The 27,977-nt window shown below is 47.8% G+C and overlaps 1 protein-coding gene across 1 annotated transcript; it reads left to right on the forward strand.

Moving 5' to 3' along the window:
• On the forward strand, positions 1-27,812 carry LOC135256713 (protein kinase C iota type). The gene is made up of 18 exons (XM_064338760.1): positions 1-415; positions 12,058-12,179; positions 15,592-15,681; positions 17,371-17,421; positions 17,971-18,056; positions 18,676-18,810; positions 19,152-19,209; positions 20,259-20,314; positions 20,835-21,011; positions 21,774-21,871; positions 22,030-22,116; positions 22,514-22,649; positions 22,813-22,900; positions 23,183-23,308; positions 23,580-23,659; positions 23,763-23,852; positions 25,384-25,499; positions 25,665-27,812. Exons 1-18 carry the CDS (start codon positions 336-338, stop codon positions 25,750-25,752), a joined length of 1,764 nt encoding a protein of 587 aa, XP_064194830.1. The 5' UTR covers positions 1-335; the 3' UTR covers positions 25,753-27,812.
• The last annotated feature ends 165 nt before the right edge of the window (positions 27,813-27,977 follow it).

Genomic DNA, 27,977 nt, shown 5'->3' on the forward strand with positions numbered 1-27,977 from the left:
ATGTTGGGTTTCTATTGTTATTTTTTGTTATACCGAAACGACGTTAGTTCCCCCTAGCACATTCCTCTATTGGATTGGTCGGTTGCGAGGCCTCTACAGTCAGTAGGGAGTGTTTTGGTGTATCGGACCACCGAAGTTAGTTCTTCTGTGAGGGGTTGTTAATTAAAATATTCGCTGGTCAGTTAATCTGCAGTCACACAACACTGCGAGCGAAAGCCGACTGAACGTTTTGACGGTGTGTACACTTCATTATACAGAAGAGGGGATTTCTTCTGTTAGCTTACTGGTTAGCTGGCTAGACATTGTAAGTAAAGCTCGGAAACCGAGAGCTTGTGATGCCTACATTGCGGGACAGCACTATGTCCCACCCCGGCGAGAATCCCCATCAAGTCCGGGTAAAAGCCTACTACAAAGGGTAAGTGGTAACTGGTGATTATGTAGTCTAGTTGTGTGTGTGCGCTAAAAGCATTATGATTATTTTCACTCGCTTGCTATTTTTAAGTAAGACTATGCTTACCATAGTTATAAGCTAAATAAAGTAGACAGGTGAAGAAGCTATTGTATTGTACATCATTAGTTAGCTGACGTTAAGCTAGCTAGCAAGCAAACGGTGGACTGACTGACCACAATTGAACTAACCAGTTGGCTAACTCCGATAACAGATAGTCCAGCAAGTTAACCTCAGTTTGAAATCCACTCACAAAATCCAGCTTTAACTAGTAGGAAACGACGGCAGTGTAACTAAAAGTTACTTTAGCCAGCTAGCTGACGTTGAGTAGGCTGCTCGCTAGCTGACTGGCTGAATAATAATTAGAAGTTAACTTATACAAGTTATAGTCAGCTTGCTGTAGTCACTCGCTTACGAAAGACAGTTAACATTGTGTCTACGAAAATGCATTATCATGTCAGAAAGCCTAATTTAAAATGGAATGTTAGCTAACTGTTAACGTTACTGGAATACATATTTAATACATTGCATTAGCCAGGTTGCTAGCGTTATGGGCAGGTAGCTAGCTAGATCAGCTAGCTAATCCATTAGTCTACATGTCAATGATGAGGACTAGCTAACTAAACTATCGCATTATTTGTAGCTAGACTGGTTAAGCTGAAATCTGTAGTTTTGAGAAGCACGAAGCTAATTTAATATACTTATCTCCAAGTTAACTGAGCAATTTGCCCACGTAACCTACGTTTTCGAGCTGACCGCATTTGTCTGTCGAAACTAGCGTTGGGTAGCTGACACCTGAGTCAAAATAGCAAGCAGTAATGCTAGCTAGCTAAGCTAACAATAATAATGCTGAATGATTAGTGAGACTGTTGTTAATTTAGCTTGTTAGTGTAACCTTTGCAGTGTAATGTAGCTTAAGTTATTTCAAGAAGTGATGTCGCTAGGCTGGTCATTCGGCAATCGATGTCAGTTTTCTTGGTGACATAAAGTTAATTAGCTAGAGTGGTTTAAAAAAGACAAATCAAGTTGAGTTAAGCAGACCAAAAGAGATATTGTTCATTCCTGTGTATCAGTTAAGATAACATTAATAGCCTACATTTAAAATATAAGTTACCCGAATTTATCTAAACGGGTTGCATCTGAGTAGTTACTAAACACAATTTGTGTTAACCTAACCTATGCCCCTAATCGAGTGTTTGCCCATAATTATATAGCTAGTAGAACATTTAACTGCTGTTCTCTTCTGAAATGACGGTCATTTCTATGCATAACGGGGCCACTTGGCGACTTAGGCTAAAATGGTCTGGGCTGCGATTATTAGATACCCGATACTGATACTTGAAAAACTTGTCGTACTTGTAACTTCTGCCAGACTTGCAGGCCTGCTGTCTTACCTCACACCCCGGTAGTCTTCCTTTCTCACCAGCATGGAAGCATTGCCCTCAAAACAAGGCATGTAAACTATTTATGAAATAACCTCTGAAGAATCTGAACTACGTCTTCAAAGGAGCATGGTACCTGTAAACATTTTAGCTGCCAGTTAGTCAGATGTAATACTGGTAAACTGGTCGAATTGCTATTCATTTTTTCATATATGTATTTTTAATGAAATTGGATTATTTTCTTATATGCTGAACAATTGTATGTTTTGAGTCAAACTGCAAGCAGTTCTGTCACTAGCTCACCTGCGGGTGTGTTTGTTTATTTAACTTCTGGCGTGTGTCTACCAGGTTATGACATCCCCGACATCGTGGCCACAATGGGGTCTGTAGAGACTTCATTGCAGTCTGCTGTGCTGCTTGAGTGGCAGACATGTTTCCTTAATTTGTTCCATCTGAGCTCACAATTATGCAGTTCAATCAATTATTCACTCTAATTAACAAAGGCAACATCGTGCTTGGGTTACTCAGCTTTTCACTTTGATTAATAGATGTAGCGCATGGCTACCTGTGTTAATTTAGCTTAAAATGTGATACAACTGTTGGAATAAACACAGATCGAGCAGAAACCAGAAGCATCCTCACTGGCCTGTCGCCTTGCACTAGTCTGGAGTATGGAGAAGCCTCTATGGCAGGGACAGAACAGACATACTCACCATCACCACCAGACTTCTCTGTAGCTCTTGTGGTGTTTGCTTACCATGTTAAATGCACCTTTGTAAGTCCCTAGGCTTATGTTCTTGTGCAAAATGACTGAATTGTAAATTGTATACTTCAGGACATAGAGAATGATTGCGGTTGGACTCTGGTGTAAGCTGGTTTGCTAAGTCGTCAGCCTGGAGTGTTATTAAGTGTTTGCTTTGCTTAGCGGCGTTGCTTACGTAGCAAAGGTACTGTCAAGCTCAGCAGTGTTTGATGATCTGACAGACAGCCTGCACCTGATGACTTTCCCCCCCCAGATAACACAGAGGTTCTCTATGCAGGATGAGCTCCGTAGTCTGAAATCAAACCCCGACTGTGCCAATGACAAGCGCAACAGGTGTAATTGGTCTTTTGCGTTGCCTGGAGAGGGAGGGTTTCAGTCGGCTTGGTATTCCCTCTCAGCATCGCGCCGTCTCCGACTCGTCCGGTCAATTGTGTGCCCACGACCTGGGGCGGCCGCGGCAGACGTGCGGTCCAACCGCACAGAGACCGCACGGACCAACCGCTGAACCGCGGAGCGAAAACGAGCAGCCGACTGCTGGATGCTGTTTGACGGAAGAGTGCGTCTATACACGCCCTCCAGAGATAAAAGAGGATGTTACTGTGACAGGTTTACAGCTGTTACTGGTAACCCCCAATTGATAACTAATAAAAATACTATTTAGAAAATGCTAGGCATGCAGCTGTCAGTTTGTTTATAGATTACTCCATTAATTTTTTTTTTGCTTGATTAAAAAAATATTGTCTTTGGAAATAACACTGAACTATATATTGACACAATGAAGGAACTGTACAAGGAACTGTACAATACACTGACAACTATTTGAGGTCTATAAAATTTATCAATAAAACATTCTAAAAAAATTAATTACGTTCGGTGAAGGGAACAAATTTATTTGTTACCAACATGCTGTTCCAGTCATTTCCCCGAAGTAATCAGCAGCACTTGTTCATTGATGGGCATTGGGAAAATGATTATACAATCTTAAATTATTTACAAATTAGGCCTATCTCTGTTAAAATTCAAGTTTATGTTTTTTTTTTGGAAAAAAAAATTATTAAAGTCTGATTTCTACAGTATTGAGACACAAGTGTGGTATACTGGCTCTAGAACTGGTCTTGTAGGTTTGGAATTCCAGGTTGGGTAGCTGCTTCGTTGCCTTCATCAAGATGCGTAACTTGAATTTCTTCAGTAAGTGCAGCCGTGTATGTGTACATTACTTTGAACGTGTAAGCTGTGTAATTCACTGTGAAATTAGGGAATATTTTAGGCACATTAATAACAACAATATGGTTACTTTTACTGGAAAAAGTGTTCATTTCTTGCCTGAGTTTGAAGGGCTCAAGGGATCATCACTCCCTCACATTTAAACTGGGTGTATACTTGCTGTGGCTATGAACTTTGGCTAGTTTGTAGAAATGAATTGACAGTTAACTTGCTCATTTTATCGTGGATAAAATGACACTCTGCACTGACTTTGGCCACCCTGTCCCTACCGGCCGAACTAGCGAGATGCTCGCACACCAACGTAAATGCAGAGGTTGCCAGCAATTGTGCGCTCCTTTACTCCAGCCTTTATCTGTTTCCGTTTTTGGTGTGCCACACGTTTTCACTTCCTTCAGTTCCATGTTTCCTGTGGTATCTCAACCGCGGAATCTGAATCTGACCGCGTGCGGCTAAACAAACAGGCCAAAGCCGCAAGGAGCAGACACACATCCATATGCGCCGCCGTGTTCGGCTGCGGTTCGATTTCGGCTGAGTTGGGCTCCTTATGAAGCGCGCCCACCTGTAGCCTCTCGTTGCTGACGGCTCTGTCTGGAGTGGGGCTGGGTTTGAGTTTGGGTCTGATTTTACTTGTGCAGCGAGAGTGGCATCACTCTTCAGCAGCCTGCTGTAAAGTTTTGAGTGGGCTTCTTGTGGTACGAGTCAGACCTAGACTCCGGGGGGGGGGGTCATGATGGCTGACCTGGAACATGTAGGAAGTAGGGCACAGCTCAGCTAGTGACGACCAGAGGCAGCTCCACGCACCAGTGAAGCACGTGGGCTTATATGACTTTATCCTCTTCCACTCTACTTTCAGGAGATCTGAATGAGTGCATATTGTAGTTTACTTCTCTTTAAATAGCTTTGATGATGAGATGCTGAGAGTTCAGCCTACTTGCTGAAGGCATGGGAAAAGCTTCTTTTCCACACTTGCAAACAAGCGTCGGAATTCAACTCATAGATGCCTGCACTGTGTCTATAATTATATTTGGCAGAAGTGGCGGGTGCGGACATGGTTTGAAACCAACAATTTAGCCCAGTGTGTCGGTAGACATTTCTCTGAGCCGTTTATAAACGCACGGTGGCTTTAGCAGGCAGCCTGCTTCTCTCAGAGGGTCTTTAAAACAAGACCGGCCAGACGCTCGCTCACCTCTCCAAGCTCCTTTCCCACTCCCGTTCCCCTATACTTTACATTGAGACATTCAGCAGACTAGAGCGGCTTGCGCGTCTGACTTATTTTTAGACATGCAATCCATTCGTGATGCTCCTGAGTATTTTTAGTTTGTTACCTTGCTCACAGATACAACGGCGATGAGCTACCCGGGGATCGAACCCGCGTCCGAACGGTGCGCCGCGCTGCCATCGATGGTTCCGTTCTCCCCCCGGCAAGCTTTGTGGTCTGCGCCTGCTCCCTTCTCATATCCCCCCCTCCCCCAAAGTCATCAATCTTCTCTCTGAAAAACATAATAAAACAGCAGGTTTATGGAGAAGGAGAGAAAGGAAAAACAAATTGGTCATTCAGAATAAATGAAGTAGGAAAGGAAAGATAAGGAAAGGGGAGGGGGGCGGGCCCTTTCTAAGGAAGAGCTGCCCGCTGTCAAGAAGGCAGCGGGAGAAGCGAGTGTCCCTTTCGCGGAACTCTTCTTCCTCCAGGTGTGTTTTCCAGTCCAGAACAGTGGTAACCAGGCGTGTTCCTGGAAATCTACCATTCTGTATGTTTTCACTCCAACGCTTACTAAGCACACCGCATTCAACAGCTTGAGATCTTGTTGAGCTGCTAATCAGTAGTGTCAGGTGTGCCAAAACAGGTTTAAATGAAAGCCTCCAGGAACATGGTCGCTTACCACTGGTCCTGAGGATCAGAGGGTCGCTTTTTGTGAAGGAAAAGCTTCCCTCCTGTCAGGGCCTGGGGCTCATGGAAGGCCCAGCAGCAGAGTCCAAACCTCCCCTCTGGCTTTCACTCTGGCCCCTGAAATGCAGCGGAACTCCATTCCGGCTCAGTACAGTCCCCACAGCAGCTCCATGTAACAAGTGCAACTTTCACACAAAAGCTTTCGAGACACTCACAGAATGGATTGGTCACTATGAATAGGTAGAGTTTTCTTGCCCCATATGGAATCCTAAGTATCATTTTTTTCCTTTTCCAACACATGGATTCCTGTTGCATGAATGCAGCATTGCCATTTTGTGGTGCACTGTTTTACTGTTTAATTTCAATGATCTATTTGAGTACATATGACTTTGGTTAACTTCATACCTGCAAACTATTCGCTTTTCTGCGAAATTCGCCATTTTGAATCCAAAATAGGTCATTTGTGTGATTCATGTAGCCTAGATCCGATGAGTTTTTAGAATTGGGGGGGTGGGTTGGCCACCGAAGGTTTTCGCCACGATCAGTTATTAGTAATGAGCCAATAACTACTACACCACCGCCGTTTGTGGCGTTCACTCGCTGGGTGACGCTGTCATAAAATTTTCCCCGACCGTGAAGACTGCCTTATTTGCTTACATTTGGGACAGATGTGGTTAGTGGGTAAATCCATCGCTGTTTCCGTCGCAGCACTTTCAACACAAGCAATATTGGAAGCGCTATCCTAAAATTTCTTCTTACCGTGAGTGCCTGACCCGCAACCATAGTAATGTGTTAACACTAAATTTCACGACAACGCTAGCTAACCTTTCGAAAGTCACATTAAACAAGTAGAAATTAGCGCCATCAGCGGTGATTAACAAATCTACCAAGTATTTTAATAATGGATTTGCAGGCGTGGATTTCGAATTATTTGTATTTTCTTGTAGACCATTAAGAGCAATGGAGAAGAGCCAACATCCTAATTTTCAAATTGTCTGTACCCACCGCTTACAGCAAAGTGCTAGTTATTTTTGGCTGGACCGCAATAGCGGGGCAGTCCTCAAAACCATATACTAGGTTTTGACCTGGTCTTGTTTTTAAAGTGAAAGAAAACCACTGGGTGCCCTAGTGACGGATGCTGAGCTGAAAAATGAGCAGGCAGAAAATCCCATCAACTGATTAACGTTATTATTGGTGCCAACTTGTTGTTAATTATTGTGCTTGATTAGAAATGACATATTACTAAATATGATAGAGACAGTTCTCCTCAATTAGTTTAGATGAGAAAAACATACTATTTGCGTCGCAAAATTGTGCACGTTTCAATCTACATTAGCATATTAAAAACACTCCGAAAATGTTCATGGCAAAGATCTGAAATACGCAGATTTTGTCATTTGAACGAGCACAGGTTAGATGGCATTTTTGAGTTTATAATTTATTTTGAATTTATTTTATCTTCATAGCATGGCGTGACGAAGGAAACTGTGTTTATCTACAATTGAATTATTCAGATCGTGGGCAGACTTGTTAATCAAGGAAAATGATGGAATTCAAGACTAATAATCAGGGGAAGTTTTCTGCCTCCTCGATTTTCAGCTCAGCAGCCACCACTGTGCCTTAAGTTAAACTAGGCTATCAGTACTAGTCAATTAAATAATGTGTGTAATAGAACACACCTTGCCACACCATATTTCCACTATAAAAACACCATATTTCCACTATAAAAACATATTTCCACTATAAAAAACTAACATAAGGTGTGTTTTCCATTTGATTTGTCAGTTGTTGTGCATATTGTGTTTTTGTTTTGTTTGATCAGCTTTATTGTATAGTGGATGCAATGCATTTTAATGCAATTTTGGACTCGGCTCTGCACTCTCTTGACTTTTAAAAAAAACATTTTTTTTAAGTGCTCTGAACTTTTACTTTTGTAATGTAAGGGGGACATTAGCAGCAAGATTACATTAATTCTAGGGTGAGTTTTCCCCTATATCCTCATGCTAAAATTTACTGTAAATCCACATTTTAATGCTGATATTTTTTTAATTTTCTTCCCGGGGAGGCATGCCCCCGGACCCCCCTAGGGGGTTCACATCTTTGTCACCTTTTTCACCCCTGATGAGTTTGCAGGTCTGTAACTTATCCTTATTATCTTATCCTTCATCCCTTCTGTTCTTGAGGGTGTATGTTTGTTGTACATAAATATGATTGAGAATGTTATTTTGAATAGATTGTGTGTTGTTTGTGAAGGACCCTGCAGGGGGCGCTGGGCTGACTGTACCCCCTTTTCCTGTTGTTCTTCGTACTTGGTTGGGCACTATGGTGGCCAGGTGAGAGACTGTATCTCCGGCAGTGCCGTGCCAAACTGTCACATTGATCTCTGCGGGGGGTAACGCCAGGGGCTCTTAAGCCCCCCACACCTCCCATGCACTTGCAGATGATGAATGACCTTCTGTTCAGCAGATGGGGCTGGGCAGGGGGGCTTTTGGTAGTAGGGGTGAATTAACCACTTTGCCTCTCTGGCTTTATTTTTTCTGGGAAGAGCTTAGCTGCCTGCCAGCCAGAAACCCCACCTCCTTTCCGAAGTGCTGTCATGGCAATGGCAGTTCATTTGTGATGTCACAATGTGGGAGGTCAGGTGGGCTGCCAGACACTTTTTTGTGTCTGCGAAAGCTCGTTTTCATGTTCACAGCACGGAAGATGCAATTATAATAGCATTTTAATTCAGTTACTCATCAGCCAATGTCTCGCACATGGTCCAGCCTCATTTACTCACCAAAAACTCCCACTTGTTAAACAAAAATGCGGATGAAACTATCCTGCAGCGTCATAGTATCACCATTACTCACTTTAGTTCCGCACCGTGTCAGAAATTCAGATTTTGGAGACCAAAGCCGAGCGATCATTGTTTGTAGAATTTTATCTCGAGAGAAGGCGTCTTGATTTTAATCACGTGAGAGAATTTCCCTCACAGGTACAGGAAGTTCCAGCCGAAAGGTTTCCCTTTTGTTTGAACAGTGTGTAAACATTAACATGGCTTCTGCTTGACTGAATGGCGGTTTTAGTTGTGTAAAATGAACCAGCTAAATGTAAATGTACCGGCACTCTGGCATGAAGAGTAAATGGGGTCTGATGGCCCAGCTGTCAGATTAACAAGTTCCTCATGGTTCCTCATCAGGAATGGGGGGGTAAAACAGATGACGGAGAGGAGAACTCGTAGCCCACATGCCAACACACATACATATATTATTATTTCTATTATAAATGTATTATTGGGGGCGACATAGCTCAGGAGGTAAGACCGATTGTCTGGCAGTCGGAGGGTTGCCGGTTCAAACCCCGCCCTGGGCGTGTCGAAGTGTCCTTGAGCAAGGCACCTAACCCCCAACTGCTCTGGCGAATGAGAGGCATCAATTGTAAAGCGCTTTGGATAAAAGCGCTATATAAATGCAGTCCATTTACCATTTACCATTTATATTATTGTATGTTATTTATGACATGGTACTAGTTCTCATTCACTGTTTTTGGGCTTTTTTTTGGTGTATAGGAATTCCCTGTTAAGTTAAATCAGGTTAACTTGGGTGTATTCCCCCAAACACCAGTTCATTCGTAGTAAATTAGTGAACATCGATCAATTTAAATGGATATTCAGAACGGTTTGCGTTTGTTCTCCTTTTGGATATGGAGTGGTGAAATCGCTGCCCGTTCCCTTTCTACCAGTTTGCTAAAGATCCTCACTTTGTGCCCTCCTGCTCTCCAGTTTGCTTGGCGTTTATCGAGTCTTTGCTGGTGGGCGGCTAGATTTCATGAGGTAGAATCAGGGATGGGAGGTGGTTCCTAACCTTGTCTGGTAATGGCTCGCTTGGCTTGACTACCAGTTGCCCGCAGTCTGGCGTCTCGCTGCCTACGTCCAGGAGGATATGCCGAGGCCTCGAATGCCCCTCGCGGGGCTGGTCTATCGGTGCTTGGTGCGTCCAACCAGAAGAGGGGGCGTCTGACTGCAGGCTGCAGGAGGGCGGAGCTTGATGTCGAACCCCACCCTTCGGCATCTTCATCCCTAGTCCAGTCAAACGCAAACACAGAGCTTCAAAGGGCGGAATTGTTTTAACCAATTGCACGCATCGATGAGTGGGATAGGATGTCAAAGCCCTACCTCCCGCATCCTGGAGTCAGATGTACTTGGACCAAAAGCTGCTCCGGGGTTTTGTTTCCTGAGACTGGAAAGGTTCCCTCCCTAAAAAAAGGAAAGTGTTTGTATTAGCAGGGTGCTTTCTCTGGAAGGCTTGAGTAATTGGAGTGGAAAGAGTAGACGAGACGCCGCAGTGCAGCTCACAGATGAGGTTCCGGTGAGGAAACAAAGCCCTGGCCAGCGCCAGCCGCCTGCGCGGACAGCCTGCCGCATCTCCGTTACCGGCGCGGTCGCCATCAACGATTTACCATCCCGGGAAGCATGGAGGGGAAAGATCTAGGCCGGCCCCGCGCCAGCTACGGTTGGCCAGTCGGCCGGCACCGAAACTTGGGCCGCCACAAGATGGAGGGGGAGAGGAAGAGCGAGGAGGGCGGCGTACGCGGACGGCTGACGGCGCCCTGCGCTCCTGCGTCAGCGCGGCGGGGGTTCTTATTTTCTGTCCCCGTGGGGGTTTTTTTTACTGGCGCGCAGAGCCCCGCCCGCCTAGGCCGCCTGTTATTGTCACAGTAGCCGGGAAATTAATTCCCGTGGGCGGACTGTTTGGGCTCTTAACGAATGTAATGGTAAAGCGCGTGTGGGAGCCTCCCCGGAGGTGCGGTATCCTGTCATTATCCGCCCGCCCGCCTCCTGCTGAGCTTTCGCTTTCTCATCACCTGACCCCAGCCTCCCCCGGCTACAGTAACGGCCAGACGTGTGAGGAGCTGTAAAACGCAGGCCTGTAAAGCGCGTGCGCGCGCGGTAAAATAACGAAGAACGGCTCGAGGCCTTCCACCCTTGACGATTGTCTCGTGTCTTGCGGACGTTTGCTGGTCAGAAATTCGGGGGTTGTGTACGAATGTGGGCTCAGAACAGCAGAGGTGTGCGGGAATGGCTAGTCGCTGAATCCTGTTGGGTGGAACAGGACCGTGAAGGTGAATGCTGTGGCCACTCTGGATGTGTTTGTGCAGAAGTTGTGGTGAAAGGGAGCGGAGCTGTTACAGCACACCTTATAAGTAGCAGTCAGTGCAGGCCGTCTCGCAGCTTAGACCTCTCACTTTGTGTACCTCTCTCTCTCTCTCTTCCTGTCTCTCTCTCTTTCTCCTTTTCTCTTCTTCGCTTTCTCTTCCTCTCTCCCTGTCTCTATCTCTCTCTCTTTCTCTCTTGCTCGGTCTCGCTTTCTCTTTGTCTTTTTCTCTGTCTGTGCACTTCCTGGTCACGTCTAATGATTTCATCTCACCTGGGTCATGACCCGGGACATTCCATGTAAAACCTCTGCCAAGCGGAACAGTTGACAGGAGGGCACAAGCTGTCGTCGTAGTTACTGTCTCTGTTGTGTTGTAGATTCTCGGGTTTTGTTAATCTGTTCTAGCCCGTCGTCGATGCCGTGAACCTGTAGGTCAGGTTCTGTTTCCTCCTTAGGAAAAGAAAGGCGGGAAGTGGAGAAGGCTGTGTTTGTTTCACAGTGCAGATTAGGGTCAGTCGTACCTGCTGAGGTCTGAGGGAAAGTAAGTGGAGATCCCTGTTACTTCAGACAGGCTGCAGTGGTGGGGGGGGGGTAGTGAGAGAGTGAGTGCTAAGAGAGCGAGAGAGAGCGGGGGAGGGAGGGAGGAGGAGCGAGAGAGCCCAGCCAGGGAGGATCATGTGATGGAGTGCAGTGGACCTTGGAGCCTCGTCCCCCTTCCTGTGGCTTCCAGGCTGGGCTCTCTGCAGCCCCCGCCCCCCTCCACCACCACGTCATTATGTGGGCTGTCTGGCACAGCATGGGGGGGCGAGGGGGGGGAGTGTGTGCCCCAGAGGTCAGAAACAGCCCACCATCCCTCCCACACTTGCTGCTGCTGGCAAGGGGGCTTCATAGCACAAACAAGAGCTAAGCTAATCGCTCGGCTCAAACAAGCAATGCAAATGGCCCTTTATAAGCTACTTGCGGCATGTAAATAATGCTGCAAGTAGCTTATGTTTCCATTTTGTCTTTCATGTTGTTGAATGGTGTGTGTGTCTTTCTTTCTGTGATGGTTCCTCTTGTTTCACTGCTTGAAGACCCGGACCCACTGGGAATGTGAATACATTTTCGTGACCACTCCTGTGTGTTTAAGTAAACATCCCATTGCTTAAGATTGCCTCACAGAAGTATATGGATTTGCCCCCTCAACTGCCTCCTCTCTCTGTGTAATCCACCTGCAGAGACATCATGATCACCCACTTCGAGCCGTCCATCTCCTACGAGGGGCTGCACAGCGAGGTCCGGGACATGTGCTGCATGGACAACGACCAGCTCTTCACCATGAAGTGGATCGACGAGGAAGGTGCCTCATCTTCGTCCTCATCCTCTCCCCACCCTTCCGCTTCGTGGCTCTTAAAACGTTATTCGCGGCTGTCGCTGTAGCTGAAAGAGCTACTAGTCTAGTGTAATGTAAGGAACGATATAGGATTTAAAAGGGTTCAGGGGACATTTAGATTTTTGATGGCACACATCTTTAACACGTTTAACAGAATTGCAAAAGCGCCATTCTACCTTCATCTCAGACAGTGAAACCTGAAAATAAGATGCAAGTAGTCAATTGTCAGAAAATACTGAATAGCATTACACAGTTTACAGATCTGCGGTGTTTGTACCTGCTGCTCTGATTCCCAATTGGCTGCATTTTTGATGAAACCAGCGTGTGGGTGCATGGGCAGAGTGTGAGGGCAGGGTGCCCTTGCTTCCTGGTTTGGGACTGCCCCTGCTGTGTAAAGAAAGTCCCAGCACGCACGTCTGTGTGTATTTTTGTTAGTACTAAGTGGCTTATGGGGACATTATCAGGAAACTCCCAATAAAAGCTTTTCCTGTAAGTGGGTGTTATATCACAGTTGACTCACAGGCTCAGGTAAAAACACTTCTGATGAATGCTGTGAAATAGCTTATCAGTCAACCTTATCCAAGGTGACTTGATGGCTTGATATTTGCTCTATGGCCCTTGTATTTCATGGCAGATTATTTAATGAAGTGGTGTAGTAAAACAGGCTTAAATATTAAATAAATATGGAGATTTAGTCTTATGCTTAGTGTAATTATTATTTTTAAAAATCATTTCATTAAAAATCATATAATTTTTATCCATTGCGGTACATTGTTACCTGAGGATACTGTATACTATATATATTTATATAAACAAATGTATAGATAATTTAAGATGTGGCAGGTTATGTCAGATTAAACTGTTTTCCAATGACCGCACATTATAATGTGTGTTTGGCAATGAACCAGGAGTTCCGCGCGCGTGTGTGTGTGTGTGTGTGTGTGTGTGTGCGCGCGAGAGGAAGAGAGAGGTATGCGTTTAACTAGAGTACCTGCGGTGATGTGACGGCTTGGCCGAGGTCCAGCTAGCCGGGAGCGGGAAGCGTGCGCGGGTCTGTAATGAGTCACGCAGTTAGCGATCGCAGGAGTTTGCCCTCCGCGCGGACGGCTTTAAATGCAATTACGCCTTGTTTTCCTGCTCGGAGAGCGGTCGGAGAGCGGGCCGACACCTGCCCGAGGCCAGACGTCTGGGTTTTGGGCTGATTACGGTCCGCGCCATTACCGTCTTGCCTGACTGGCGAGGGGCTTAAGTACAGGGGAGTCTTGGAAGGGTAGAAATGGCACGCTGAGATCGAAAGCTTCTCCAGAACTCTGCGCGCAGCCGCGTGGGCTGGCGTGTGGTCCGTAGGCCGGCGTTCAGACCTGCGTGCCGGCCGTGGGAGGTTCTCTCGCGGCGCTAAGCGACCGTCTGTCGCGATTTCAGCCGGAGGGTACGGCCTCCCGCGGCGCGCGGACTCCGAGAGGCTCCCTGAGACGGCTAAACGGGCCTCTGAGTCAGACCCGACCACCTGGGCCGGTTCTCCAGACACGGGGGTGTCTCGCACCACACTGGGCCCTGCCGAAGCCAGCGCAACACGCGGCACCTTCTGTCCCCCACAACCTGGAGCCAGGCTCCGAATCACTCAGTTACACCTTGGGGTACCTCTTCTCCTCGGCGCTCGCAGAAATCTAATCTCTAACTCCGAAATCAGTTGACAACTTCAGGGACATACCATATTCCTTAAATGCTCCTTGGAGGAGAGAGGAGGCTCAAGGAGGAGACCTCAGGGAGTATACACAAGTGCAGTCTTTGTCAAAGTCATTTTTTTGGAACGTGTGATGTGTAAATGATCCGGCTGCGGATACATATCTGCCACGTGTGTAGTTGACGTTGCTTCAAACTGACGCTCGACTGAGCAAGGGAGTCCCGTTGGCCTGATGCATGTTGCCTCGATTCCTCCTTCCTCATGAGTCGTCCTTGCATCTCTTTCTTGCATCCTCCATTTGGTGGAGCTAAGGAGCGAGGAAAGGACACAAGGAAGAGATGCAAGGAGTGAGAATAAGCGAATGGAAGCCATTGGAACTTGCAGTCTCCTTGTGGATCCAATGGTCCTCAGCCCTCTAGCTGTGTGGCGTGGTACTGCAGATCTTTGCTGTATTAAAATGAGATGTTAACATTGCAGGCTAACACAGTTTGAGGCTTTAGAAACAAACCCGCTCTTCCCATGTGATTTTAAGATGTTTTCTTTTTCAGTGTACGGACACTCATTCATGTCCACACACTGTATGCTTTGCTTTAACTGCTGTTGAAATACTGATTGTTAAATATTTTCATTTGTTTTACAGTGAACATGGATATAGTATACACACTGTTTTTGTTTTGTCTTCTGTAAAGTTAATGTTTTTGTTTATCATAGTACATTTACAAACGTACACATTCACTTTTTTGTTTAACTGTTTTTATTTGTAAACACACGGAATGTTTCTGTTTTAGCTGGTTTGGTGACTGGTTGTAGATGTTTTGTTTATTGTTCAGCCTTACTCTTAACTGCATGGCTGATTGTCTGTGCATTGCACTGTGGTTTGTCTGTGCTGTAACCCACACTGTGAGTTTGTCTGTGCTGGAGCCCACACTGTGAGTTTGTCTGTGCTGTAACCCACACTGTGAGTTTGTCTGTGCTGTAGCCCACACTGAGTTTGTCTGTGCTGTAACCCACAGTGTGAGTTTGTTTGTGCTGTAACTCACACTGTGAGTTTGTCTGTGCTGTAACCCACACTGTGAGTTTGTCTGTGCTGTAACCCACACTGTGAGTTTGTCTGTGCTGGAGCCCACACTGTGAGTTTGTTTGTGCTGTAACTCACACTGTGAGTTTGTCTGTGCTGTAACCCACACTGTGAGTTTGTCTGTGCTGTAACCCACACTGTGAGTTTGTCTGTGCTGTAACTCACACTGTGAGTTTGTTTGTGCTGTAACCCACACTGTGAGTTTGTCTGTGCTGTAACCCACACTGTGAGTTTGTCTGTGCTGTAACCCACACTGTGAGTTTGTCTGTGCTGTAACCCACACTGTGAGTTTGTCTGTGCTATAACCCACACTGTGAGTTTGTTTGTGCTGTAACCCACACTGTGAGTTTGTCTGTGCTGTAACCCACACTGTGAGTTTGTCTGTGCTGTAGCCCACACTGAGTTTGTCTGTGCTGTAACCCACAGTGTGAGTTTGTCTGTGCTGTAACCCACACTGTGAGTTTGTCTGTGCTGTAACCCACACTGTGAGTTTGTCTGTGCTGTAACCCACACTGTGAGTTTGTTTGTGCTGTAACTCACACTGTGAGTTTGTCTGTGCTGTAACCCACGCTGTGAGTTTGTTTGTGCTGTAACCGGTGGTGCTGGTTGTTTCCCAGGGGACCCCTGCACCGTGTCCTCCCAGCTGGAGCTGGAGGAGGCGCTGCGTCTCTACGACCTCAACAAAGACTCGGAGCTCATCATCCACGGTAAGCCGGGGGGCGGCGTGACCCCCCTCCGCCTGGCGTGCCCGCGTGGGCGCCCGTTACCGCGAGAACAGCGCCGCGTTAAAGCTGAGGAGTTTGTCAGGGAGTTATTTTCAGAAGGTCATTGTGACTTGGTCCGGCCTGCCCGCGGTGGAGGGTACAGTTAGCGGTGTTGTAGATGCCCCTGTACCGTTGACAGCAGCCAGACCTAAATGTGACCTTCAGTCCACCGAATGCTCTAACGACACGTTTGTGTCCCACAGTGCCCGTGGGTGTGTTATCGTGCATGTTCTTCAGCCCTTTTCACAGCAGTACAATTTCGTTTGGAAATTAATAAACTGCGAGAATACAATGTGCTGAAATGTGCAGTATAAAAAAAAGGTAACTCCCCAAAGTAGCCAAGATTAAATTCCCGTGGAAGGTTTCAAAATATACTCAAACCCCCCGCCCCCACCCTTCTGTGGCCCTGCCCTCCTATTCTAGTCACCTCTGAGTAGGTTCATCTCGCTGACAGGAGTCATGTTATTCTGTCAGATTCCACTGAGCCCAATCCCAGGCCGCCGTGTACGACTGCCTCCCACGGGTCCGTCCCTGCGTTTTTGGCCCGCCCACTCTCCGTCTCCCAATCAGAGTCTGTCTACCAGCAGCCAGTGTTTTTGGAAACACCCTTTACGTCCTGACCGACCTGTCAGTGCGCAGTATTTACCTCAGAGGTTGTGCAGTGACAGCCTCATGGAGGCCTCCGTCTGCGCCCTCCTTTTGTGAGGAAAGGCTGCAGATTTCTAGCAAGCAGCCACTGACGCGGCTCAGATCACCCTTCCCCCATCTGTGACACTGAGAGATCCGATTGGCTTTCGCCGGTGGGGGCTGGGCCCCTGAGAGGTTCATTAGGGCTGGAGTATACAGAGCGTGGAGGAGGTCACAGAGGTCAAGACCAAGGTGGGCTCAGTGAAAGGAAGGAGGGGCCTGAGAGCTAATGAGAGGGAATACATACAATACGCACGCACACACACACACACACACACACACACCACAAACACACACACGCACACACACACACACACACACACACACCACAACACACACACACACACACACACACACACACGCACACACACACACACACGCACACACACACACACACACACACACACCACAAACACACACACACACACACACACACACACACACACACACACACACACCACAAACACACACACACACACACACACGCACACACACACACACACACACACACACACACACACACACACACACATCTTCCAGCACACACACACTACACCCAACACACACGCACAAACACACAGACACACATGCACAACACACGCACACACACACACACCACACACACCACACACATGCACCACACACACCACACACACACGCGCACACACACACACACACACACACACACATCTTCCAGCACACACACACTACACCCAACACACACGCACAAACACACAGACACACATGCACAACACACGCACACACACACACTCAGTAGTCACATGCGTGTGCACCAGCACACACTCAAGCCTACGGCTCCATTCTGACACACATACCCTCACAAACACACACAAATGTTACGCATATATTTTGTGAAGCACCAGGGTGCGGAGGAAGTGAATGTAATGTTGTCCCTCTCTCTCTCTCTCTCTTCTCTCCCCTCAGTGTTCCCCTGCATCCCCGAAAAGCCCGGCATGCCCTGCCCCGGAGAGGACAGTGAGTGCTCATCCCTCTCTCTCTCTCACCGTCTCCATCTGCTCTCACCCTCCAGACCTCTGAGCGTCTGCTTCGCTCTCTCACCCTCCCTATCCTCCCCCCCACGTACCTTCTCTTTTTTTCCCTTTCTGTCTTTCCCTCTCTCTGTCTGCTTGTACCTCGAGTTCTCGCTCTCATAAACGACTGCAATGAATGTACGATTGAGCGCCGACTAATTATAACTGCCAGATTTCACAGATGTAAATACTGCGGGCCACGTCTGAGTAATTTCTTTCTTGTTCCCTTTTCTGCCTTCCGAAAGCGCTGCAGTTCATTTGATTTCCCCGCTCGTCTTTAAATTCGCACAGTCTATTTCCACACCCTCCGGCGGAACCGAGGCTGGTTTCGAATAAAGCGGCGCTTGCTGAACTCCGCGTAGCGCCCGGCCCGCGCGAGCGCGCACGTACGTCCGCGTGCTCGAGCCGCGTGCGCGTGCGCGTGTGTGCAGTAGGCACGATGCTGATGGTTGAGGGCTGACCCCTGACCCCTTATCTGTCATCTTTTTTTAAGAGTCCATATACCGGAGGGGCGCTCGGCGATGGAGGAAGCTTTACTACGCCAACGGACACGCCTTCCAGGCCAAGAGATTCAACAGGGTGATTTACATTCAGCCACGCTCCCGCCCCTGCAGAGCGGGCCGCCAAGTTCTATATTCAAAAGCAAACAAAACCCGGCCTGCGTTTCAGCCGCAGACCCGCCGGTCCGCTCCCCGTCAGTTCTCCGAATCGCCCCCAGAGGGGGCTTTTACCTCACACCTCATTTCCTAGAAACCCTTTGCAGCTGTTTCACGGGAAAGTGCTAGAACGGTTCCAACCCTGGGAGGGATTTTAGAATTTAGAGAGTAACGATTTTGAAGTACGCAGAGCTCAGCAGGACAGAGCAAAATACAAAAAATAAATAAATAAATAAAAATGTTAGAGCATGTGATGATACAGGCATAGTGGTTGCTATGACAATCAAAATGACTGGCAGGTATCACAAGGCCTGCTGAGATGAGACCAATGAGTAAATGAGGCGCCCTGTGGCACAAGGTTCCATTCTCTTTAAACAAGTTCAGTCTTAAGGGCATTTAAGGACAGATCACGTAGTCTGTTTTCCACACAGTCTGACCAACTCTTTCACCGGCTGCACAGCCGGGCGGCTGCCAACCAATAGGAATTATCGGATGGGGGCGTATTAATTGATTGATGTCTGCGGTTTGGGTGTCCTCTCCAGCGAGCGCACTGCGCCATCTGCACGGACAGGATATGGGGCCTGGGGAGGCAGGGCTACAAGTGCATCAACTGCAAGCTGCTGGTGCACAAGAAGTGCCACAAGCTGGTGACGGTGGAGTGCGGCCGGAACATACAGGTGAGTCCGCTCGGGGGGGGTGGGGCGGGGGGGGGGGTGGGGTCTCCCGGGCATGAAACTCGGGGGCGTCACTTTGGCGGACGCGTTAAACGTTCTGAAATGAGCCTTGAGTGTATTGCTGGCTCTGAGTAATCAGTGTTTGTGCGTGCAGACAAATGGCTTCCCCCTGAAGTTCCTTCACAAATGCTTTTATGCGTTACATGTGCTCAGTCCATTGACAATGAATATTAAGTATTTGTTACGTGTGGGTAAATAATTGTTTGGTTCAACCCCAGTTGTTTTTTCCTACCAGTTGAGTAAGGCTGCATGCGTGCTGACTCTGAAATGTTCTTCCCTTTCAGGAACCAGTCATGGGTCCGATGGGTCAACCGTCCACTCCGACTGATCACCTAGAGCCAGGTACCCTTTTTTCCCAGATCCGGGCTTTACTGAACTTCAGGTTGTCATGAAAGCAACCACATGCATGATTATGGGTTTCTCTATAAACCGATGGTCAGCACCAAAGGACAGGCTACTAGTATTGTCTGTAGTCAGGCCCATTCAAGAATGTCCTCAAGATGCTTCAAATGTGAAAGTTACCGTTTCAACAGCAGAGAGACAGAACTTTCAATGTCAAGAATACGGAGCGAAACGTCTGGTCTCCCTGTTAGGGTCGGTGGCACAACGCAGCTGCATTTCGCTTTTAAAGGGCACCCAGGGTTGTTCACTTAAAAGCAGTTTGTATCCTTGCATTGGTGGGATTGGAGGTGACGGGGGGGGCGGGGGCGGTGGCAGTGGCTCAGGGGGGAACCGAGCCGTCGGTGCGTACACAAAACGAAAGCCGTCCGGGGGAAATGTAGCGCGCCGTCGCTATCGTACGCCGAGCTGCCGGTGTGGGCGCGCTCGCGCGCGGTCTCCGCGCTTCGCGGGTCATTAAGCGGCATCAGGTCACACGCCACTCATCTCCTTAATAGCCCCGCTCGATTTCCCTTTCTCTAATTTCCTACGCGATGCCTCGGCACGGCCGTAGCCCAAACTGTCTTAATTAGCTTCTTTTTCTTTTTTTATCGCGGTCTCATTTACATAAACGGATGCATTTCTTCCCGCCTCTTTGTTCGAGCGTCGTGCCGCTCCAGACGTCGTCGGTCATCGCGGCGGCGGGCGCGACGAACGCGTCGTTAGCGGTCGTCACGCCCCCCGGGGACCTGCGTCTGCAGCGCGGCGTAACGAGTCTAATGATCGCGATGAAACAATGCTAACGTGCTCAGCTGTAACACAGTCAAAGAAGGCCTCGCCCTGGGGCCCCGAGTACGCTCGTACGCTAGCGGGGTTAGCGCCACGGTGTTTTTCAGACTCTGAGTTTGTGCGTACGTGCGCGGACGCGTCGCATATTAGCGCTATGGCGCCATGTTGAGGGAGGTAATCCTTTTTGAACCGCTAGTCTGACCTCGCGCCCCTTGTCCTTGCAGTCATTCCGTACAAATCGTCCAGTGAGAGCCTGAATAACGATGGAGAGGAGAAGGAGGTAAGGAAGTGACCCCTCTTTTCCCCCCCTCCCCCCTGCTCAGCCGTTAGATCTGTGCTAAATTTTTATCAATTTTTATTCTTTCTTTTTTTTTTTGCTTAAATGCAATTTCCCTCAGGCAGGGCTGCTCTCTCAGTCACTGGATCTGTCACTTTCCCAGTCAATAATGTTTTGAGGCCTGTCTATTATGCGCATGTTAGTCAGCAAATCTTCAGGGGAACAAGCTGAAAATAACTTTGGTCAATTGATGGGGACAGACTACTAGTATGACAACTGTCTAGGGTGGAACGATGTGTGCGGTATTGAGTTTCACTCAGATTGGTCATGTACCCCCTTTTTACAGTCACAGTAGGCTCATCATAATATTATGTGAATAAAAAAGTGGAGCGGAGTTACGGTAGTACTTGTAGTGCATCTCTCTGACGGTCCACCTTAGTCTAAAGTGATTTGTGCTTTCGGTCACTGTTCCCGTTTAACCGCGCGGTCTGACCGTCCCCGACCCCCCCCCCCCCCCCCCCAGGCCATGGGCGGCCGGGAGAGCGGGAAGGCGGCGTCCAGCCTGGGCCTGGTGGACTTCGACCTGCTGCGGGTGATCGGGCGGGGCAGCTACGCCAAGGTCCTGCTGGTGCGGCTCAAGAAGACGGACCGCATCTACGCCATGAAGGTGGTGAAGAAGGAGCTGGTGAACGACGACGAGGTGAGCTGCGCGTCGCAACGGGCGGGGCGGCAGCGTAGTGTAATGGGTAAGGAGCTGGCCTTGTAGCCTAAAAGGTCACCGGTTCAATTCCCGGGTAAGACGCTGCCATTGTGCCCTTGAGCAAGGTACTTAACCTGCATTGCTTCAGTGTGTATCCAGCTGTATAAACAGATGCAATGCAAATGCTATGTAAAAAGTTCTGTAAATCGCTCTGGATAAGAGCGTCTGCTAAATGCTCATAATGGGTAAATAAGAAAACGGTAACGGCTGAGGGGTGGCCATTTCAGTAACAAGATTATGCTAATACTAGGATGAGAAAGAGCTGGATTTTAACTGTGTCTCTTAGGTTTTGGAATTTGCTCTTGTTTCTTTGCAGAAGTTTGTATCCTGCTTAAAATGGAGGCACAGCCACCAATAAGCCTCATTAACAGTGGTTGACAGCAATTGACAGGCAATCAATACCCCATGCTGTGCCTTTTATGGTACCGTCTATCCTAACAGTCAATAGAAAGTCCTCCGCTGTCTCTCTTTCTGAGACCCAGGTCATTAGCAAGGCATTCTGGGAGGCCCACTGGGAGAACGGGCTGACCTCCGTGTCTGTCTCTCTGGTGCGTGTGCGGTCCAGACGGGGCCTTGCTGACGCGTCTCCCGCCCTGGGTTCGCGGGCGGTGTTTTGACGCTCGATTGATTTGCGCCTCTGTGTTTGTGTCTCCTCCCTTCCCCCCTCTCTCTCTCTCTCCCTCCCTCCCCTGCGTGCCGCAGGATATCGACTGGGTGCAGACGGAGAAGCACGTGTTCGAGCAGGCCTCCAACCACCCTTTCCTGGTGGGGCTGCACTCCTGCTTCCAGACCGAGAGCCGGTGAGGGGCGGGGTCAGCCTCTGACGTTAGCGCGGCTGAGCGTGTGCACGTGTTCCACGTGTGTGTGTGTGTGTGTGTGTGTGTCTGTGTGTGCTGTAATTCTGGTATGACCTGTTAGTCGTGTGTCTGATGGTAATTGTGGTATGTTCCTCTCTCAGACTCTTCTTTGTGATTGAGTACGTGAATGGCGGTGACCTGATGTTCCACATGCAGAGACAGAGGAAACTTCCGGAAGAGCACGCCAGGTGAGCTCCCGGATTCACACCTCACCTCGGACCTCCTCCCATTGGCTTGATTGAACCAGTCACTGGAGTGAAGATGTTCTCCTGCTCATGACATCACACACATTTTGAAGTCATAGGTGTTTTGCGGTGATGTAGTCCTGCTTTTAAACTGCCCGGTGAAGAAGTCCACGAGAGAACTTGAGCTGAAGCTTCTTCAGCAGGGCTGTAGAGAGGTTACATAGCATAACATAATGTAATGAGTCAATGAGTCGTTAACTATGAGTCAATATAAAAGCAATGATTATGAAAAGAGGTTTTAAGAAGGCAAAGTTTTCCCTCACTGTCAACCGGTGTCGATTCTCTTCATTGTGTAGCTCAGGGTTATGGGATCAGAACGTTTGCTCTCCCGTGTCCTCAGGTTTTACTCTGCTGAGATCAGCCTGGCCCTGAACTACCTTCACGAGCGCGGCATCATATACAGAGACCTGAAGCTGGACAACGTCCTGCTGGAGTCCGAAGGGCACATCAAACTGACCGACTACGGCATGTGCAAGGTGCGTCCCTCTCCTGTCTGCGTGTGTGTGTTTATACCTGCTCGTTTGTTTTGTGAGGCATCGCGGTTATCGTCACGGTATGTTGACCCAGGGAGGCGTTGAGCCTCCCGTCGGGTGTTTGCGAGGGCTCGTGGGTAATTTTGATGGTATTTTGATTGGTCAGGAGGGCCTGCGGCCTGGAGACACCACCAGCACCTTCTGCGGGACGCCCAATTACATCGCCCCTGAGATTCTGAGAGGAGAGGACTACGGTGAGTGAAAACACACGCGCAAAAACACACATGCACAAATACGCACACACACACACAAACACACACACTCTCTTACACATATACACACGCACACGCGCGCACACACATACAGACACACACACTCTCTTACACACACACACACACACACACAGACAATGACACACGTGTTCACACACGGGCTTCCCCATTGGCCAACTTGTCCTGAAATGTCCTGGGTTTCTGTAACATGTTTCCTTTGCTGTGTAATGACCAGCGTCTCTGTGTGCTTGCGGTGCCGTACAGGCTTCAGTGTGGACTGGTGGGCGCTGGGCGTGCTCATGTTCGAGATGATGGCCGGCCGGTCGCCGTTCGACATCGTGGGGAGCTCCGACAACCCTGACCAGAACACAGAGGACTACCTCTTCCAAGGTGTGCACTGCAGATGGCAAAGTTTTCTGATCACTATTATTGCTGATGTTTAGTTGTTATTATTGACATTGATAGTAGTAGTGCTGTTATTGTAAGCATAGTGATTTCAGTCTTCTGCTATTTTGGCGTCATTATTGCTGTCATATTAATTCCATGACCTCTCTCTCTCACTCTTGCTTGTTCTCGCTCTCTCTCGCTCTCTCTCTCCCTCCTTCCCTCCTTTTCTCTCCTGCTCTCTAATGCTCTCTCTTTCTCTCTCTCTCTTTATCAGTAATATTGGAGAAGCAGATCCGAATCCCCAGGTCCCTGTCGGTGAAAGCCGCCAGCGTACTGAAGGGCTTCTTAAACAAGGTGGAGAGCTACCCGCTCTAACGCTGAGAGGCTAAATTTACAGACCCCCCCCCCCACCCCGCTTTGCGGAGATGATGTAACACGAGCCTTCTCTCCCCCCCAGGACCCCAAGGAGCGGCTGGGCTGCCACCCGCAGACGGGCTTCGCTGACATCATGGGTCACCCCTTCTTCCGAAACGTGGACTGGGACCTGGTGAGTCACCGCGCGCGGTGAGGGGCGCGCGTCTCTGGTCCTAACAGTGATGTGCATCTCAAAATAAGCCGGTCCGTGCATGCCCCAGCATGTTAGGTTTATGTAATATTTCTAAAAACTAAAATTAAAGGACAAATGATCCAGTTACTGGGGAAGGGCTTTGAAGAGCTTAAAAAAGGTTGGTGTATTTGAAAGAATTTCTGAACGAGGTCATTGGAAATATTTCTATCAAAATGTATCCAGGATGATTGTGCACCTGGAAGCAGGGGTCTACAGTGCTCCCATTTTTAGAAGCGTTTGCTTATGAAAATTCACGTGTGCTGACTGGGGGGGAGGGGGGAGTGTGAGCGCATGTGCTAATTGGGATGCATTATCATGCTCTTAAATCTTTCAACTTGGGAGCATGTGCGCTCCTTGGAAAAAATGTTAGCGTGGAGCCCCGGGAAAGATTTTTGCCCTCCCTGCGATGCCGTCCTGGATGTGGTAACCCAAAAGGCCTGCAGCCTGGGATACGGCGGTCATGTCCCGTCACCTGTTCGGCCCCGGGGGGGGGGGGGGGGGCAGCCGGGGCGGGCTGGTCAGACGGTCTGGAGGGATCGGGTTACCCTTTCCCCTCAGACACGCTGTCTTCCTGTCTGGGCTGCGTTACCGCGGGTGGCCTGCAGGTGGAGCCTCGCCGGTGGGGAGCCCCCACACAGCCCTGCTCCAGAGCTGAGCTGCCCGTGTCACTGCAGCAGGGCTTCCACCACGGCTAATACCCACCATGTTGGCCTGACGTTACTTTACTGATGCAAGGAGAGTAGCTTTGTGAAATTATGTTTACAGAACCTGTCTCTTTGAATGTTGGACTCTGACCTGGTTTAATTAATGTGTGGAGTTAAGGTTTCAATACCTGTATGGATGTAGGAGTAGGAGCACCATGCAGCACAGTTCATACATCAGCTGACTGTCAACCTGTATACAAATCTCCCCCTGTAGCTGGGGCTTTAATTACTCGCCGTGGCACTCTGTATACTGTGTGTGATCTTTTCTTTTTCTTTATCTAATCTTTTCTTTAACTCTCTCTGCTTTACGTAAGAGGAGCACACTGCCATGCTCTCCTTACAAAATCTATGCTTTGTGTGTGTGTGTGTGTGTGTATGTATGTATGTGTGTGTGTGTGTGTGTGTGTGTGTGTGTGTGTTCATTGTATAAATGAGTTGCCTGAATAGAAGGGCTAAAACAGGGCATTGGGAGAATGGGAAATTCTGGTCTCTGAATGTGAGGTTTAAGTACTGTTTCGGTTTTCAACGGATTTCCATCTTGTTCCATCCGTCCTAGTTACCTATCAGTTAAACCATGTAAGCTGAATGAGCACATACCAGCAATGGAGTTAACCATCCCTGGGGTATAACGGAATTCCTGTCATTTAAGAAGAATAGGAGAGACAGAGTTTATCTCTATGAATGGGCATCTGGAGTGAATGGAGACGTTAGGGAAGAGGTGCATGCTGGGTAACTTCTCTTACACACCTGGGTGATTTTTGTTTCAGATGGAACAGAAGCAAGTGGTTCCGCCCTTCAAGCCCAACATCTCCGGGGAGTTCGGCTTGGACAACTTCGACGCCCAGTTTACCAACGAGCCCATCCAGCTCACGCCGGACGATGAGTAAGCATCGCTCCCCCCCACGATCCCCCCGCCCCGCTCACCCCCCCACCATTTCACAGAACGTCCGTTTCTCCCTCTTCAGTTTGATGGAGATAAGTGGAAAAATGTAATCCTTTACATTTGATTTTGTGTGTGTGAACACCGTTTTTTCCTTTCCTTTCTCAGCGATGTTGTCAGGAAGATCGACCAGTCGGAATTCGAAGGCTTCGAGTACATCAATCCGCTCCTGATGTCCGCAGAGGAGTGCGTGTGAACGCCCACCTTCGCGGTTGCCTTTCCTACAGCTCTGCTCGGTCGAGGATCCCACTCTTTGGGAGTTTCTGGTCGCCAAGCCTTCACTTGCCAAACCGATCTTACTCTCTGCCGTTAAGAACCACTAGTCCTTAAGCATACCCTTTTTATTCTGTATCGCGTAAGCCCACGCAAGGCGTCCAGTCGCTGATGATGAAATGCACCTCCTGAGTGATGACCCGCGAGGGTCCACTGAGGTCATTCCCAAGGTCAAAGGTCACAGGGGCAGTGTGAATATTTACAGTGTACGGAAGGAGATTCCATCCACTTTCCCAACACATGGGTGTTTGATACTTATTTTATTTGTACACATCAAACTTTTTGAGCTTATGTCATTGGTGAAGAGCTCAGAGTTCTGTAGGACGTGGTCTTTTTTTAACTTTAAGCCAAACTCGCAAGGGACAAATCTGGAGCAGAGTCTATGAATCTTCCAAACTACCTTCTACCAGCACCGAGCCCATAGAAAGGAGGGGAACTAGCCTTTTTTAAATTAGGTATTTTCTTTTTTTATTTTTATTTAATGATGTAATGGTCTATATACAATGTACGCAGGTGTTACGTTGAGTCTGGAACCTCAGTGGAACCAGAGCGGCTCACAGTGTAGTATCTACGGTACCTGGGCCAGTCTTCAGAATGGAGCCGGCTGCTCTTTTAAAGCCAGCCTGCTCTGACGAAGCAAACGAACACTAATGTTAAACGCTGACAAACTGTGAACAGCCAGAACGGCTTTATGTCCGATGGTTACGGTGGAAATGTAGCTGCGCGGTACAGACGCTTTCACGCAGGACCAAAAAAAATGACTATTAAAATACGAGAAAATTATAATAATGCTCTTGGCAGTACTCTCCGATGCGCAGCTTGCGTAGGAAGCAGTACTGGCCCAAGAGGACACTGTCTGTCATAGTTCATTTATAGAGGTTTTTTTTTTGTTTTGTTTTTCATGTTTATAACGATACATTGCCTTTCCTAATGCTGTCTTTATATTCTTTATTCACTGTTTGTTTTATTTATGTATGGTTACCTGGCATTATCGTGGTTACTGGAAATTTCCGGATGTTATCTTGGTCTGCCTTCTGTGCATCCTCAAGTCTTGAGTCTGAGTAGTTATTTTTAAGAGCTGAAAACAAAAAAAACGGCAGAGATGTCGCTCCTGGTGTGTACAGGCTACGCTCTGCTAGGCTACGCTAGGCTAGGACAGGCCAGGGGCATCAGGGCTTCTCTCTCGGGACAGTTTGTCTCGTCCTGCTCCCTTGGCTGTGCTTCACAAGAGCACTGTGGAAACCTGAGACTCCGTGTGAGAGCAGACGCTCTTAGCACCTCTGGTACTGTCCAAACACACATACGCACTCACACACACACACACACACACACACACAGAACAAGCACAAGCACGTATGTGCTCAGACAACCACAAGGACTGCTGGACCTAACCGTGCATTAAAAGGACTGTGTTCTATGGGGATCTAACAATCAATAATCAATACCCATTAAAAATTTGATAAATTTGATACTCAATTGTCTCCTAAATACGTTTTATATCTGTACATCTGCTGTAAAAATATGAAGAGGTCACTGTAAGTGTTACTTTAAAAAATGAATTTATGTACATGCACGCATATATATGTGTGTATGTGTGTGTCTATATATATATATATAGGCACACACGTACACTTACACACATACACATTCCATTCAGTGTGAAAATCCTAACTTGTTAAATTCACACATTTTGAAGAGGCTGTGGAAAGCAACATTTTTCTTTTGTTCGTCACAGTTTTTCTTTTCTTTTTTTATTGCTCTTTTGTCATTTTAAAACTGAGAACCAGAGAGGCCTCCTGACGACAGGGGTACCAAATTCACTTTAAAATGTAACTTTTCTGTTTAGTTACTTTAAAGCAATGTTTCTTTTTATTGTTTTTATTTGCATTCTGTTCAATGTTTCACAAAAAATTACATTGTTTCATATTTTGTTAAAGGGTGAAACCGCTATGAAAATTAAAACATTTTTAAAATCCCTAATAACATGTGACTTGTCTGTGATGGTCTCATTACAGCTAAGCACTCAGAGTTTCTGCAAGTTTATTGTGATTTAGTGCTGTTCATGAAAAAATACATATTTAATTATATGAATTGCTGGTAATGGTCTAAAATGGTCTCAGTAGGATTGAACTAGAAGCTTTGTTCAGG

Source organism: Anguilla rostrata, chromosome 6 (genome assembly GCF_018555375.3).
Source record: "Anguilla rostrata isolate EN2019 chromosome 6, ASM1855537v3, whole genome shotgun sequence".
NCBI lineage: Eukaryota > Metazoa > Chordata > Actinopteri > Anguilliformes > Anguillidae > Anguilla > Anguilla rostrata.

What these genes read in the sequence shown, in the direction of transcription:
- LOC135256713 (XM_064338760.1), top strand. Translation starts at nt 336, where the DNA reads ATGCCTACATTGCGGGACAGCACTATGTCCCACCCCGGCGAGAATCCC. An exon ending in AGTGCGGCCGGAACATACAG is followed by an intron (nt 18,811 to 19,151) that starts GTGAGTCCGCTC and finishes CTTCCCTTTCAG; the next exon opens with GAACCAGTCATGGGTCCGAT. An exon ending in GAAACGTGGACTGGGACCTG is followed by an intron (nt 23,853 to 25,383) that starts GTGAGTCACCGC and finishes TTTTTGTTTCAG; the next exon opens with ATGGAACAGAAGCAAGTGGT.